Genomic DNA, 12714 nt, shown 5'->3' with positions numbered 1-12714 from the left:
GCAACCACATTCTCAGTATCAATCAAAAAGAGATGTAAATAATGTAATAAAAAGGTCAGATAATTACTTCATAGGAGCTGATTTAGCTACTGTGTGAGAGGATAGCTCAGGCGTGGGCAAGCTACGGCCCGGTGGGCCTTTTAATCCGGCCCCCGCTAAACTTGTCCAAATTATATCATTAAATAAAATTGTAATGATATAATTTTAAACCTCATTCATTTGACCTTTTCCCTGTAATGCTACTTTTAAAAGGCCAAATCCTTTCATATAATTTACACAAGTTCACACAAACACTCCATCCAGCTGTTCCTGGCCCAGCCACTCTGTCTATTAGAGCCTATTGTGGGACTGCGAGTCAAAACTTTTGCCCGCCCCTGGGATGGATAGCTGGATGAACTTGGATTGGAACTTATTTTTCATGTGTTTTTTTTGTGGGGTAAACTTTCAGGCAAAGACAGCCGATGAGCCTTAATTGCCACGATGCTTTGACTTTGCCCTTCCTGGCTCTGTGATGTGATCAGACAGAGAGCGGCCAAGGCCTGGCATGACACTGGCAGCCAATCACCAGCCGCCTCTGGCCAAGGCATACCCAGAGATGACCGAGTGAAGGTCAGGGAGCAGCCTCACAGAGAACATGCAAATGCCACCAAAGACATGACTTATCTGTTCTGTTTTTTGTCTCCTCTGCTGCTAGCGTCTGTGATGGCAGGATTCCCTAGAGATGAAATAGGAGTGTGCGTTCTGACTCAAAGGCTCAGAAATCGACCGGGTCACTGGGTTTTAACAATAATCAATACCTGCTACAGCCCAGCGTTGGATGAAGCCCTACGGACAATGCATATTGAAGCATGAGTGTATATAAAACACTTAACTGGAAGGAAACATTAGTGTATATAATGAAGGAGACATTAGTGTTTATAAGCCAGTGACTCTCATGGAGCGTCTTTAAGATTTGGCTCATATAAAACAAACCCCCCAGCCGTATTTATTGATTTAAACTGTTGGGATGTATGCAGCCCATAGTAACAAGTATTGGCCGAGGGAGGTCGTCGCTATTGATTAACGCTCACTCAATATAATGGGCCGGTCTGCTCGAGGCACATTTATACGTTGGTCTGATTGACAGTCGATTTATCCTGCTTCAGTCGACATGACCGCTGAGTGGTTTATTATTCTGCTTGACCACTCGGATGCAAACCGTCGCCTGTCCTTCCCCATCGCAGGAAATCAAAAACGTTACCAAGTCAAGCTTCCTGCTCGAGCTGGGCGATATATCGAATATATACTCGATACAACGCGGGCTGTTCCACGTGCGATGCACGGTTTGAAATAAAATTCACTTAAATGCGATTATTGCTGCCTACTGTAGCAAGAGAGGGAATTCCTGCCAAGCCCATCTCACACCTCTCTGTACTCCCACTTTGATAAGCTAATTTGATTAATTATCATCCTTTAATATCTATATATAGAGTATCCTGTCCTCTACCTGACAATCTAATTGATAATGCAGGGAGGCAAATTAATTTATTTCATTCATTCACTTTATTTTGCATGCAATATGCAGCTGATTTATCTTGGAAGTGATATGAAATTCAGCTAATATTCAATGTGCGTTTTAGAAATATTCACTAATAAGACTTACAATGTGAATTAGGGAAAACTCACTCAATTACCCAGCAAAATACAATTTGAATAAAAGTGCTGCAAGGACATATTTCATTAAATTTTAAACATTCAATACGGAGGCAATTTTTTATTATTATTAAAATCAAGCCACGGGATTACGACTGCTTGCAAAAATCCATATTGCATATCAAACAGTAGAGTCATGCCTGATTAATGTCCCCATTAAAGGGATATGACACTTAAAGAAAGAGGGGGAAAATATTTCATAATGCATGTCGGCGCGATAACGCAGCGCTGCATTAGTTTTGTGATTAAACACACTGTTAACTGCATATCCACAAAGATCCTCATGCATCATTTTGAATATACAATCTTGCTTGATTGTAGTGTTTGTAAGGCGAGCGAGCATCTCTCTCTCTCTCTGTCTGAACAGGAGAGCGATGCTTTCTGGGCTGTTTCAGATCTCTGTACCGCACAGCTTGACAGAGCATGGGAGCCAGGAGGGAGAAAGAGAGAGAGAGCGAGAGAGATTGAGAGATAATGGGAATGGAGGGTGAGCGGAGGCTAATGCAGTCTTTAATGAGTTTCCTTGGCTCTCGTTGCCTGTTTCTGAGTCAGGGTCCCTTGGCTGAGGATGTGGGTGTAAAGTAAAGCAGAAAAGTAAAGACCAAGCCGAGGTCTACTAAAATAGACTCGTAGATTAAAGAGTCATCACCTACGTAAAGACCAAAAGGATGAAAAACTCCACCGGGTCTTTTGTCTTTTTTAATGGCAAGAGATGAAAGCCGATTGGAACAACTAATGATCTTGTTCCAGCTTTTCATAGCATGTGAACAACTTAAGGAGGCGGGTTTTCTTAAATGTCAGGTCACTGGAGGCTTCATGACCTCGACCCAATTAGTCACGGAATCAGTGCCAAGTAAAGAGTGAAGCCCGTTTCGACAGGGCGGTGCGGCGGCATCACGCTGGCCTGCCTGGAATTATTTTATTGTCTGGATCATGTCTTGCAAAGTATTCAATATGGCTTTGCCAAACCTTAAACCATAAATCATCATCATTAGTTTTGCCTTTTGGTATTTCATGGAAAAATCATTTCTGAGCATAGTTTTAAGGTGGTTGGATTATCTGGATTAATCCAACCACCATAGAACTGTATTATGTCCAAATATACTGCACAACTGTGTCTTTTGATTTGTTGAATTTTTATTACAATTTTATTTTTGGGGGTTTTCCTGGAAAGAATTTCCCCCAGCGCATATTTGGCAAAATGTACATTCTAGCTTAAATGAATTGCACCCAATGGTAAATAGTGTATTATTATTATGTTTTTTTACAAATGTTATTTTTATTTTTTTTAAAGATTTCCATGATGAGATGATTTTAAAGTGACTAGAGTGTGGTCGTGAAGCCGAAGAGTTGCGAGCCGCGAAGGCCGTAAGTCGACGACCCCCTTCGTAGTAAAAACGTAACCGTCCCCTCGTCAAAGGAATATATGTTGTTTACTGATGGATGTGTTGTACGCACAACAGCACAACAACACAACAATACAACACAACACAGGGAATGTGTTGTCTTGACACGACTGCTACTGAAGGCTGTCAGACTTATGAATACACTGAACACACTAAAAGAACAATGCACACTACCACACACACACGCACACACACACACACACACACGACTTGCAAGCACTATCAAAGGTAGTACACCGATAAGCCCCTCCCACCTCGGTGAAGATGTCTTTGGTTATTTTCCGATTGCCTCCCTGCCCTTTCATTTCCTACCAATCAACTTCAATGTGTGGCAGGAATGGAGGAACAGCGAGCAGCAGCAGGGACACATCATGGGAAGATGTCTGCTCAGAGGAGATGGGAGGAGGGTAGATAGAAGAACACGGAGGATGGGAGGAGGGCAGATAGAAGAACACGGAGGATGGGAGGAGGGCAGATAGAAGAGCATGGAGGAATTAGTGATGGGCAGATCAAATCTTTTGTTCTACGGACAGTCTGCCTTTCTGTTAATGTCCTCCTGGGCATTGTTTCTGTCTTCCAGACTCCGTTTTCCAAGTGTCAATCTGAGTCTGTCTGTCTGAGTCACTTTTAACACCCCCCCCACCCACACACACACACACCTTCTGGTTCCCACTGTATCGCAGACTTTACTACTCTGCCTTCTTTCTTTCTCTCCTGTAAATAATTGATGTCTGCCGGTTCGATGGTAAGAATAGAAAAGTACTCGAGGTGACAAATGGGGTTGGCGAATTGGCTTCATCCTCCTCTCTTCAAAGAGTTTCGAAAGTTAGCCCGTGCTCGCTTGTGGGGTGCGCTTGCCCATATATTTGTGCATTCGCAATGTTTTGAACTACATTTAGTTGTGTTTGTGTGCACGCAAATGCACGCACACACACACACTTGCAGTTGTGTGCGTGTGATTCAAGACACAGAGATGAAAGGGAGTCGTAATTACAGGGAGCCGTATCTTGTCGGCTGCAGAAGTATCCGAGGAATGGCACAAACTGGGCCAGAAGCCTGAGGTCATTAGATCTGCTGCATATGTAAGCTAGTGCTAATGCTAGTGTGTGTGTGTGTGAGAGAGAGAGAGAGAGAGAGTGGGAGACAAAAGCAAAGAGCAAGAAAGAAAACTGGAGGCAGAGCAAGATCAGCTTCTAACTTCAGTTCTTCAGAGCCGACCTCTGAACCCTGCGTCTCATTATTGGCTGCCCCCCCCCCCCCTCATTTTTCGTTCTGGTCAAACCATGCAATGCGCAATTCCTCTAAATCCACGCAGCCTTATTGCCTGAGAGGAATCCCAGAATTTGGTGCACTCTAAAATACACTTGTGTAAACATTCCAACATCTCAAATGAAAGGGATTTCACTGCGTTGGGCAAATGAATAATCCCATGCAAAGGCTGCGGTTATAATGCATCGCCCCACTGTCTGCTTACATTTCTGTTCCAACCCATCATTTGTCCCCCCGCTCCAACATTTCCACTCGCTCATTCCTCCCTCCCTTCTTCCACTCTGCTCACTAAATCCCATCATTTCTCTCTCCTGACAGTAGATGACGACTTCATTGGCCTCGGCGACCTACCGGAGACCTTTCCTTCGGACCCCCCGGAGCCACTGCCCGTGTTTCTGATGGAACCCGAGGAGGCCTACATAGTCAAGAACAAGCCGGTCAACTTGTACTGCAAGGCCACTCCTGCCACCCAGATTTATTTCAAGTGCAACAGCGAGTGGGTTCACCAGAAGGAGCACACTGTGGAGGAGAGGGTTGACGAGAACTCTGGTCAGTGAACGCATCACCCGCACATTCATATTCTCTGACTCAATACACACCCACACACATGCACACAAATATAAACTCTGCATTGCCAAATAAAATAATGGCTTTAATTAGCTGTGCCACATGACATTATTGTTATAATAAGAAAAAGTAAACAGTCGGTGGTTCTAATGTCAGTAACGTTTTATCCAGCAGCAAAATGTGTACAGCTCGTTTTCAGTCCATCTGTCGACCAGAACTCGCCCACATCACACACTCGTCACACAGCGAAGCCTCCAAATTTACATCAACAACAAATTGATGTAACAGTATGACAGTATTCAAAACGAAGACATGGACAGTGGTAGTCAAAATCGATCAAGAATTTATTCTGCAGTGGATGCACTCCGATCTCTCTCTCTCTCTCTCTCTGCAGAAGAGTCACTAATACAGATCCGTTTTTTTTTTGCATGTGAAATTTGAAGCATAAACTAAGCAGGAAAATGATTGATCTTACACAATGGATTTAAATTCTTCTGCCTCCATCCTGCATCGTCCGTGTCTGTATCTCACTCTTATGGACTAACAGGTGGGTAGAATTCACCTGTTAGGGTAGAGTGTAAGGATGCTACTTTACTGTAGTGCTATGAACCTTATCCCCAGAAAGGTCTTGACTGTCTTTCCCTGCAGAATCTCTTCCTTCTTTCCTTCCTTCTGCGGATGTGTGTGCGTCCTTGTGTGCAGGTATGTGGTTGTGCACATGTTTCTCTGAACGTTAGAGGGCTTAAAGGTAGTGAAGATCCCGCGGGGTTGTTTTCGACAGAATTCTGCCCCCCCCCCCGAAGGCTGCAGAGCCATTACACACAGCAGCTCAGTGATGATTGGCCGCGCTCAGCTGCTACATTGTAAATTAAGTTCTTTCTGTCGCCCACAGGTACCAATCACATCGCATTCACCCATTTTTTTCATGCTGCTTTTTTATTTCTTTTTCTGACTGAAACAGACACACTCACAGCTGCTGCTTCACTTTCATGTGAATGTTTCGCCACGCTCTTATATCGGACCAGTAATCTCTTGCATTTGTATCTGAGGCAGTGAATATAAATGCCTTATCAAATCTGCTTTTGCTAATCTTTGCAGAAAAGGTACAAGATGCAGAAGCAAATGTGAATGTGCTGCAGCGTGTTTAAGTCAATAACACCATAAAAGAAACGGCAACAACCTAAAATATTTCTGTTTTGACTCGGTGTACAGATCTGAGGATGTGTTTCAAAAATGATGATTATATAAAAAAAGAAGAGTTAGAAGGTGGTGCCCGAGTGTCAGAAGATTTTTTTTGCTAAAAGTATCAACATGGAAAACAAAACCCACACATCACACACGCACCCACTCTTCACAGCCATATCCACCGGCTATTTGCTGCACAGATATTCATTTATGCTCTTGCATGGGACCCCAACACCCACAAGAGCCCATTGGATTTGAGTAGCCACTCTCAACCCACTCTGTTGCTCTCTGATTTCCCAAGATTGACAAAAAAAAAGGAGCACCACTAAAAATTGACCAGCCTGATCGATACCACTGACTGTGTACCTTGAAGGAATCGGATTTCTCCTTCCCTGCCTTCCTCTCCCTCTACTCCGTGTGTCTGGTTGCATTTATTTTTTTGTTCTGTATCACCCTTTTTCCCACTCATGCTGGCAAGAACTCATCCTATGAAAACAACATGAAATGCAAGATAATGAGGTTAAGAAGGAAGCTGCGAATGTTTGTTAAGCGCTGAATCCGTTCAGTATCTCACCAGATACCTGGAAAAACAACAACAACCTAAGGTGCTGTTGACTTTATGCGTGCACACACACACACACACGTTGTTGCATTGCATGTGTTTTGCTTTCAAAGGCTTGATATTAATGTCAACTTTAAACCACGAAAAATCATGGACTTGTTGGGGAACAGAGTATGTACAAACCTAGTACTGCGCAGTCTTTAAGGTACTATAAACACTTTGTAGAGACCTGTTGTCACTTAAAAGGCGTGTTCTATTTATCGCCGTCTACCTTGATTTAGTGCTTCGGCACAGAAAAACACAGACATCGATTCAGGCCAAATTCGCCCGATGCCTCTTCGGAGGAGGTAAGAATGAAAAAGGGGTGCGACTGTTATTTCTTTTTTTATGAATCGCCCTCCCCAGAGGTGATGACTTACTACAGCTAGATAAATATGAAGCCATCACCTGAGGGACTGCACCATTTACCTCCCAGTACAAGAGGAGGCTGCTCTTCTGTGATCCAGAGGAGCATCGATCTGAGCCAACGAGCGGCGAGTTAATTAGGTGTAGCTCGAGCTGCTCTAATATACGCTTGCAGACAACTCGTCACTCGCTGGGCTCTGAGGTAGAGGATCAAACAGGAGAGTTCTTCGTCTGACCAGTTAATCAGAGCACTTACCTCCTCCATCTCCCTTCAGTTCTCCTTCGGTGACCAATGCCTCGTCTTCTGCTCGACTGCTCCGATCAATGATGTTAGTCAGTGCTCTACTAAGCAGCTGGACTTACTTTAATGACTACATTAATAATGAATCATCTCCAATGAGGGGTCGCGCTTCAACCAGCTATTAATAGGGGAGTATTGGAGAATCATTTCTGCCACTAATGACTTTGTGGATGGGTGGGAAGTAGCCCCTCCCCTGCTAGATGAGGTTTGCCCCTTCTTGATTGCAGACTGAGTGGAGCGGCTGTCTGTTTGGTTGGCTCGCTTGTAATGCGAGGGTGTTGCTAAGGGAGCGTAGCGCTCCTATAGCTGGGCAAACATGTCGCGCCGCTGGATGAGGTCAGCAGGGATGAGTTCAGTGCCCTTCTCCTCCGCTGGTGATCCTCGGGGGTATCAGGTGCAGCACGTCACAAGTCTTGTTCTTGCAGCGCCACGTCCCTTAGCAAAAGTCTGGCGTGCAGGCAGGAGATGAATTAACCGATTCTGGCGTGGGTTTTACACCCCGAGAGAATTCGCAGTCTACTTATTGTTTCTGAGCATTGATTTCGGTTTTGCTGCTCAACGTGTGACGCGCTCTAATTCATTGTAGCCACGCTCTTGACATGTTCGATTGGAGGATGCACAGCCTCTTAGACCAACGCTCGAGGGTCAGAGGCGGACATTCCACCCCTGGACACACACACACACACACACACACACACACACACACACACACACACACAAGCACACAGAACAGTACATTTTACATGAGAGCTGAGCTGGTGTGTGGGATGGAACTTGGTGCCTGTGCCAGAACATGAAGGATGTGTGAAAGGCTTGTTGACGCATGTTGATTTTAGAGTTACCTTTTCATTCAGCTAGATATTCAGATACCGACAATACAATGGCTCAATCTGCAGAGCAGACGCTGCACCATGAAGGCTGTGATTGTTCACGTACTCGTACACACATAAGCTAAACCTCGTATTGCACAATGAGCTGCACAATGATGTGCAGAATAGTTTTCAACACAAATCCTTCACGCGAGGGAGTGAAGCTTGCATTACTCAAGACCCCTCGCCACCTGAAAGCGTTAATTATCTTCACGATGCCACCATTGTGCTCACAATTACCTCACTCAATCAAAAGAGAATGGTGGATCCAGCCGGAATGAGGCACGATGCTGGACGGGAACAACCGGCTACTTCCCAGGATACTCATGCATCGCATAAGTCGTGCTGCCACATGCATCCGTATACAGACGTCAATGTGTACAGAGCGGTAGCTTAATCTGCTCTAGCGGGCGAGCTGTGGCTACGGGCATTTGTTTTGCGGTGGGGGGGGGGGTGATTTGTTTGTTTGGGTCCTGGCACCCAGATGAGCGGTAATCAGAGGAGTTAGCAAATAGGATTGTGGTAGCCATGAGGCTGACAATCCTCCCCCCCCCGACAGGACCCGGGCCCAAACAGCTCAGCGTTGTGGATCTGTCACTGCCAGACTGACAAACACACACACACACACACACACACACTCAAATATTACAATTACCCAGTGTCCAAGCACTCACACAAAGAATTTGACTCCGATTTCCGGCAGTGCACTCAAGGTCCTCCGTGTTTGACACTTTCTTCCCTCCTTTCTCCTCTATTTATTATGTCTTCTCTTCTATCCGTGCATTCCCACCTCCTCTCATCCATCCTCACAGGCCTGGTGGTGAGAGAGGCCAGCATAGAGATCACCCGGCAGCAGGTGGAGGAGCTGTTCGGCCCGGAAGACTTCTGGTGCCAGTGTGTGGCCTGGAGCTCTGCAGGGACCACGAAGAGCCGCAGAGCCCACGTCCGAATCGCCTGTGAGTATCCGAGCCACGCCTTTTGGGCCATCGCTTCATCATTAGTCTGCTGCTGCAGTGAATGCGTATACCGTGGATACACAACAGATATGTCAGAGAACACATGTCGTTGTAGGGTCGGTTTCCGCCTGTGTGTTTGTCCGACTGCACAGCGGAACTCAACCATGGAGAAGCATTCTGTTCCCTCTTAACTTAAGGTTCATTTGAACTGTTCAATGAATTTGAAGTACTATCTGAAACTGTGAGCGTCTAACTGTGACATCGAGGCGATGCTTCTGCAGCACAAACACATTGCATAGCAAAGCGGCGGAGGCTTTCTACCTGCCGGGCTGCAAGTTTAGCAGCTAGATCATAACTTTCAGCTCCTCTCAAAGTCATTTTGAGACTCATAGCAGATTATTGCAAAATGATTTTCTTTACTATGAAGTAAAAAAATATGTATATATATATACACATTTAAATCCACTCCATTTAGCGGTTCTTACAAAATAAATTTTCTTTCCCCGTATCTCCCTCTCTTATTTCCCTCCCCTGTCTCCTGTCGAGTTTGGCTTTGAGTTCCGTGTATATGAGCTTCAACCATGCAGCAGTCAATGTTCTCATTACTGCTTCGGCTGCACCGGCCTAGTGAATCAGAATCATTCCTCTCGGTCTCCCACAGAGAACGCTCCCGCTGCTCCACCTCCTATAATCATCCGTGATGAGCAGCCTTCCAGCACTAACCTACTCCTCAAATCACAGCGGACCCCCCCGCTTCCCCCTCGCATCATCTTTTCGCTGAATGGATTAGCTCCTCTTCTGGGTGCTCTCTTCCAGGCTTCTTGTCAAAACCAGACCAGACTCCATCCTGTTAGACTAATGGAAACTGGGCTTGTTGTCTCCTCCTCCACAACCTATATACAGTTTAATCGGCCAGCGAGCTAGAGCCAGCCTGGTGGAGTTACGAGGCGCTTTTCAGGCATGCAAAACGGATGGCCAGCCTATAAGTATTGCCAATGGTTTTGATTGACTGCAAGAAAAGCGTGAAAAAGTATTGGGCAGACGTAAATTAAACAAATGAATCAAATCGATTGCTGGAGGGCAGCGTTTGCTTAGAATGCTAGAAATTAATTTTCTTGTTTGTTTGTGGGTCTGCAATTCTTCTTTGAGTGCTCAAATTTGATTTCTAGTGACTTTTCCCCTAATTAAATGGCTTTATTCCTAATTTTGATTTGCATCAATGCTCAAGGATTTACTTAGCATGGAGGGGGAAAAAACTGGCATGAATAGTAGCGACCCCCCCCAAACAAACACCTTAGGTAATCGTTGTCAGATGTACATCTTGTCTGAGGGCAATTGAGGCGAGAAGTGTTTTCTGAGGAGGGAACGGTGTTTCTGCCACAGGAATGCCAGCTCAGCTGGCTGCCCCCACCCTTCAATGTCCCACAGTACGTTTCAGAGGTAAAGAGGGGAGAAACTCCACAGGGGAGAGGCTGCTACTTGCTGTGCTTTGTCAAGTATTGGCGAAGGTCTGTAAATCAGGATGAAGAATAATACAGGTGTCAGGTTTTTAATTTCAGTTTGCAGTAGCAGCCTCTGGAATTTTGACCAAAATAATTGCGGATGGAAACAAAAACTCATCATCATTGTAAAACACGTTGGTGCAGAGCAGACCTTGCTTAAGGCTTCCCCGTGGAGACAACCAAAGGCGAGTTCCAGGTGTTGTTGTCCATTCTAAACCAGCCAATGCCATGCTGAGATGATTTTCATTGAGCAGCAGGAATTATTGATACATACCTCAATGTTTTGTGAGGTACTACATTGTTACTCATATGATGCAAAACTCTCATTTTACATTATAATTGTTTACAGTTTTATCAAAATATACTAAAATAGACTGAAATCAATAATTTACAAGTAATCTGCTTACAAGTTTGTACGTTTCAAATAAGGTAAATTTCCATTGAACCTTCTTAGTCTACTTTTATTGTGATTTCGTGTTTCATGCTGGCAGAGACAAAAAAAAATCCTAGTTTGTTCATCCTTTTCACCAACTTTGTTTTAGTTACTTTGTAACTTTGTTTAATTATAAAATGTCAGGATGCTATTTATTTGTTTCATTTTTCATTTTAGTCGATCACTAGTGTGTGGCATTGTTTATAGGAGGGATCGAAGCAGTTACTACTTTGGATAAAAATGTGTCAGTCACAAAGCTAAAGAACGCGTCTTGCTCGAAATAGTGCAAGTGGAAATAGTATCAGTGGATTTTGGAGGTTTTATTGTAGATTTGACGCTTCAGTGGCTCCAAGAGAGAACCATCACACCCAATAAGTCTGTAGTAAGTAGCATGACACCTTCAGTAATCCACCAGCCCAACACTGCACGACTCTATCAGGTCTCTCATACCCCAATAATACGGGTTTGTCATCGGACAGTGAGCGGAACCCCTTTTCCCTATTTTCCCTATTTTCCTTCTATATGCTTCAGGTGAGTTTAACTGGTGTCCTGAAGAAAACGCAAATCTCATCTCCTGTTTCTTTCCAGTGCTCAATAAATTTGAGTTTCATCAGGATTTGTTTTGAACCTATATTGATAATGTTAATATTCCATTATTGATTGCATTTGCCATCTAATATTAAACATTGCTTCTGTCTGTTCATCGCAGACTTGAGGAAGACATTTGACCAGGAGCCCCTCGGAAAGGAAGTGACCCTTGAACAGGAGGTGCTGCTCCAATGTCGCCCACCTGAAGGCATCCCAGTTGCTGAGGTAATATTTGTGCATGTTTTTCTGTGTTTAGACTTTGCTCTTTAGTTTTTAATGTTTAATTTTTTAGTGGATTCTTTAAACTTGTGATTGACCTGGAAAATCGAGTGGAACTGCACAGCTGACAGGCTAAAAGGACTCAAATTTGGCACTCCCCAGACTCGTCTTATAATAATCCAAGCTTCAATCTGATAGTGTTGCTGGAGCAGCAATATAAGTGCTGTTGGTTTCCTGCCAGTCTGATGTCTCCCTGTCAATCCCCGATTGGCTCAGTGCATTGATTAAAGACTCAGCTGGAGTGCAATCAGGACGTATCTTTGCATTCTGACGTATCGAGGTGCTTTGGCAGTTCAGACGTACAGTGAAGGCTAATTGGGAGGCGTGTTAATGTTGAAAACGTTTTTGCTTTTAGGAAAATGCATGTCTTTGTGCATGGTCAAGTCAAATCAGTGCTGTTTTAACGTAGTGCCTCATTGCAGAGTCTTATATTCAGGAGAAGAAGCGAGTCTGCAAGTAAAAATGTGGCAATTCACATCTTCTAAAAGAAAACATCTTACAGATTTTTGCAATTATCGTTGCCTGTGACATTTTCTCAACAGGGGCTTTTAAGTTTCATTTTTACAGTGTACAGAGGAACTTTTTACAGCCTCTTTAGCTCCTCTCTCTTACCTCATGGCTACAAAAAAAAACATCAATTCCAATCCAAAAGTCCCTCCCCCCCCTCAATTTAAACACAGCTGCTTCAGTAGGAAGAAGG

At 44.3% G+C, this 12714-nt stretch overlaps 1 protein-coding gene across 1 annotated transcript in view; it reads left to right on the top strand.

Moving 5' to 3' along the window:
- unc5cb (unc-5 netrin receptor Cb) overlaps nt 1-12714 on the top strand; it is a 68218-nt gene that overhangs the window by 33274 nt on the left and 22230 nt on the right. The window contains exons 2-4 of the mRNA XM_068753165.1: nt 4686-4916; nt 9069-9212; nt 11857-11960. Coding sequence (XP_068609266.1) covers nt 4686-4916; nt 9069-9212; nt 11857-11960 — 479 coding nt within the window. The remainder of the gene's footprint in view (nt 1-4685; nt 4917-9068; nt 9213-11856; nt 11961-12714) is intronic.

This window comes from Brachionichthys hirsutus, chromosome 19 (genome assembly GCF_040956055.1).
Source record: "Brachionichthys hirsutus isolate HB-005 chromosome 19, CSIRO-AGI_Bhir_v1, whole genome shotgun sequence".
In the NCBI taxonomy this organism is placed as follows: Eukaryota; Metazoa; Chordata; class Actinopteri; order Lophiiformes; family Brachionichthyidae; genus Brachionichthys; species Brachionichthys hirsutus.
The sequence above is the reverse complement of the archived record's forward strand: the minus strand, read 5'-3'. Positions and strand labels throughout refer to the sequence as shown.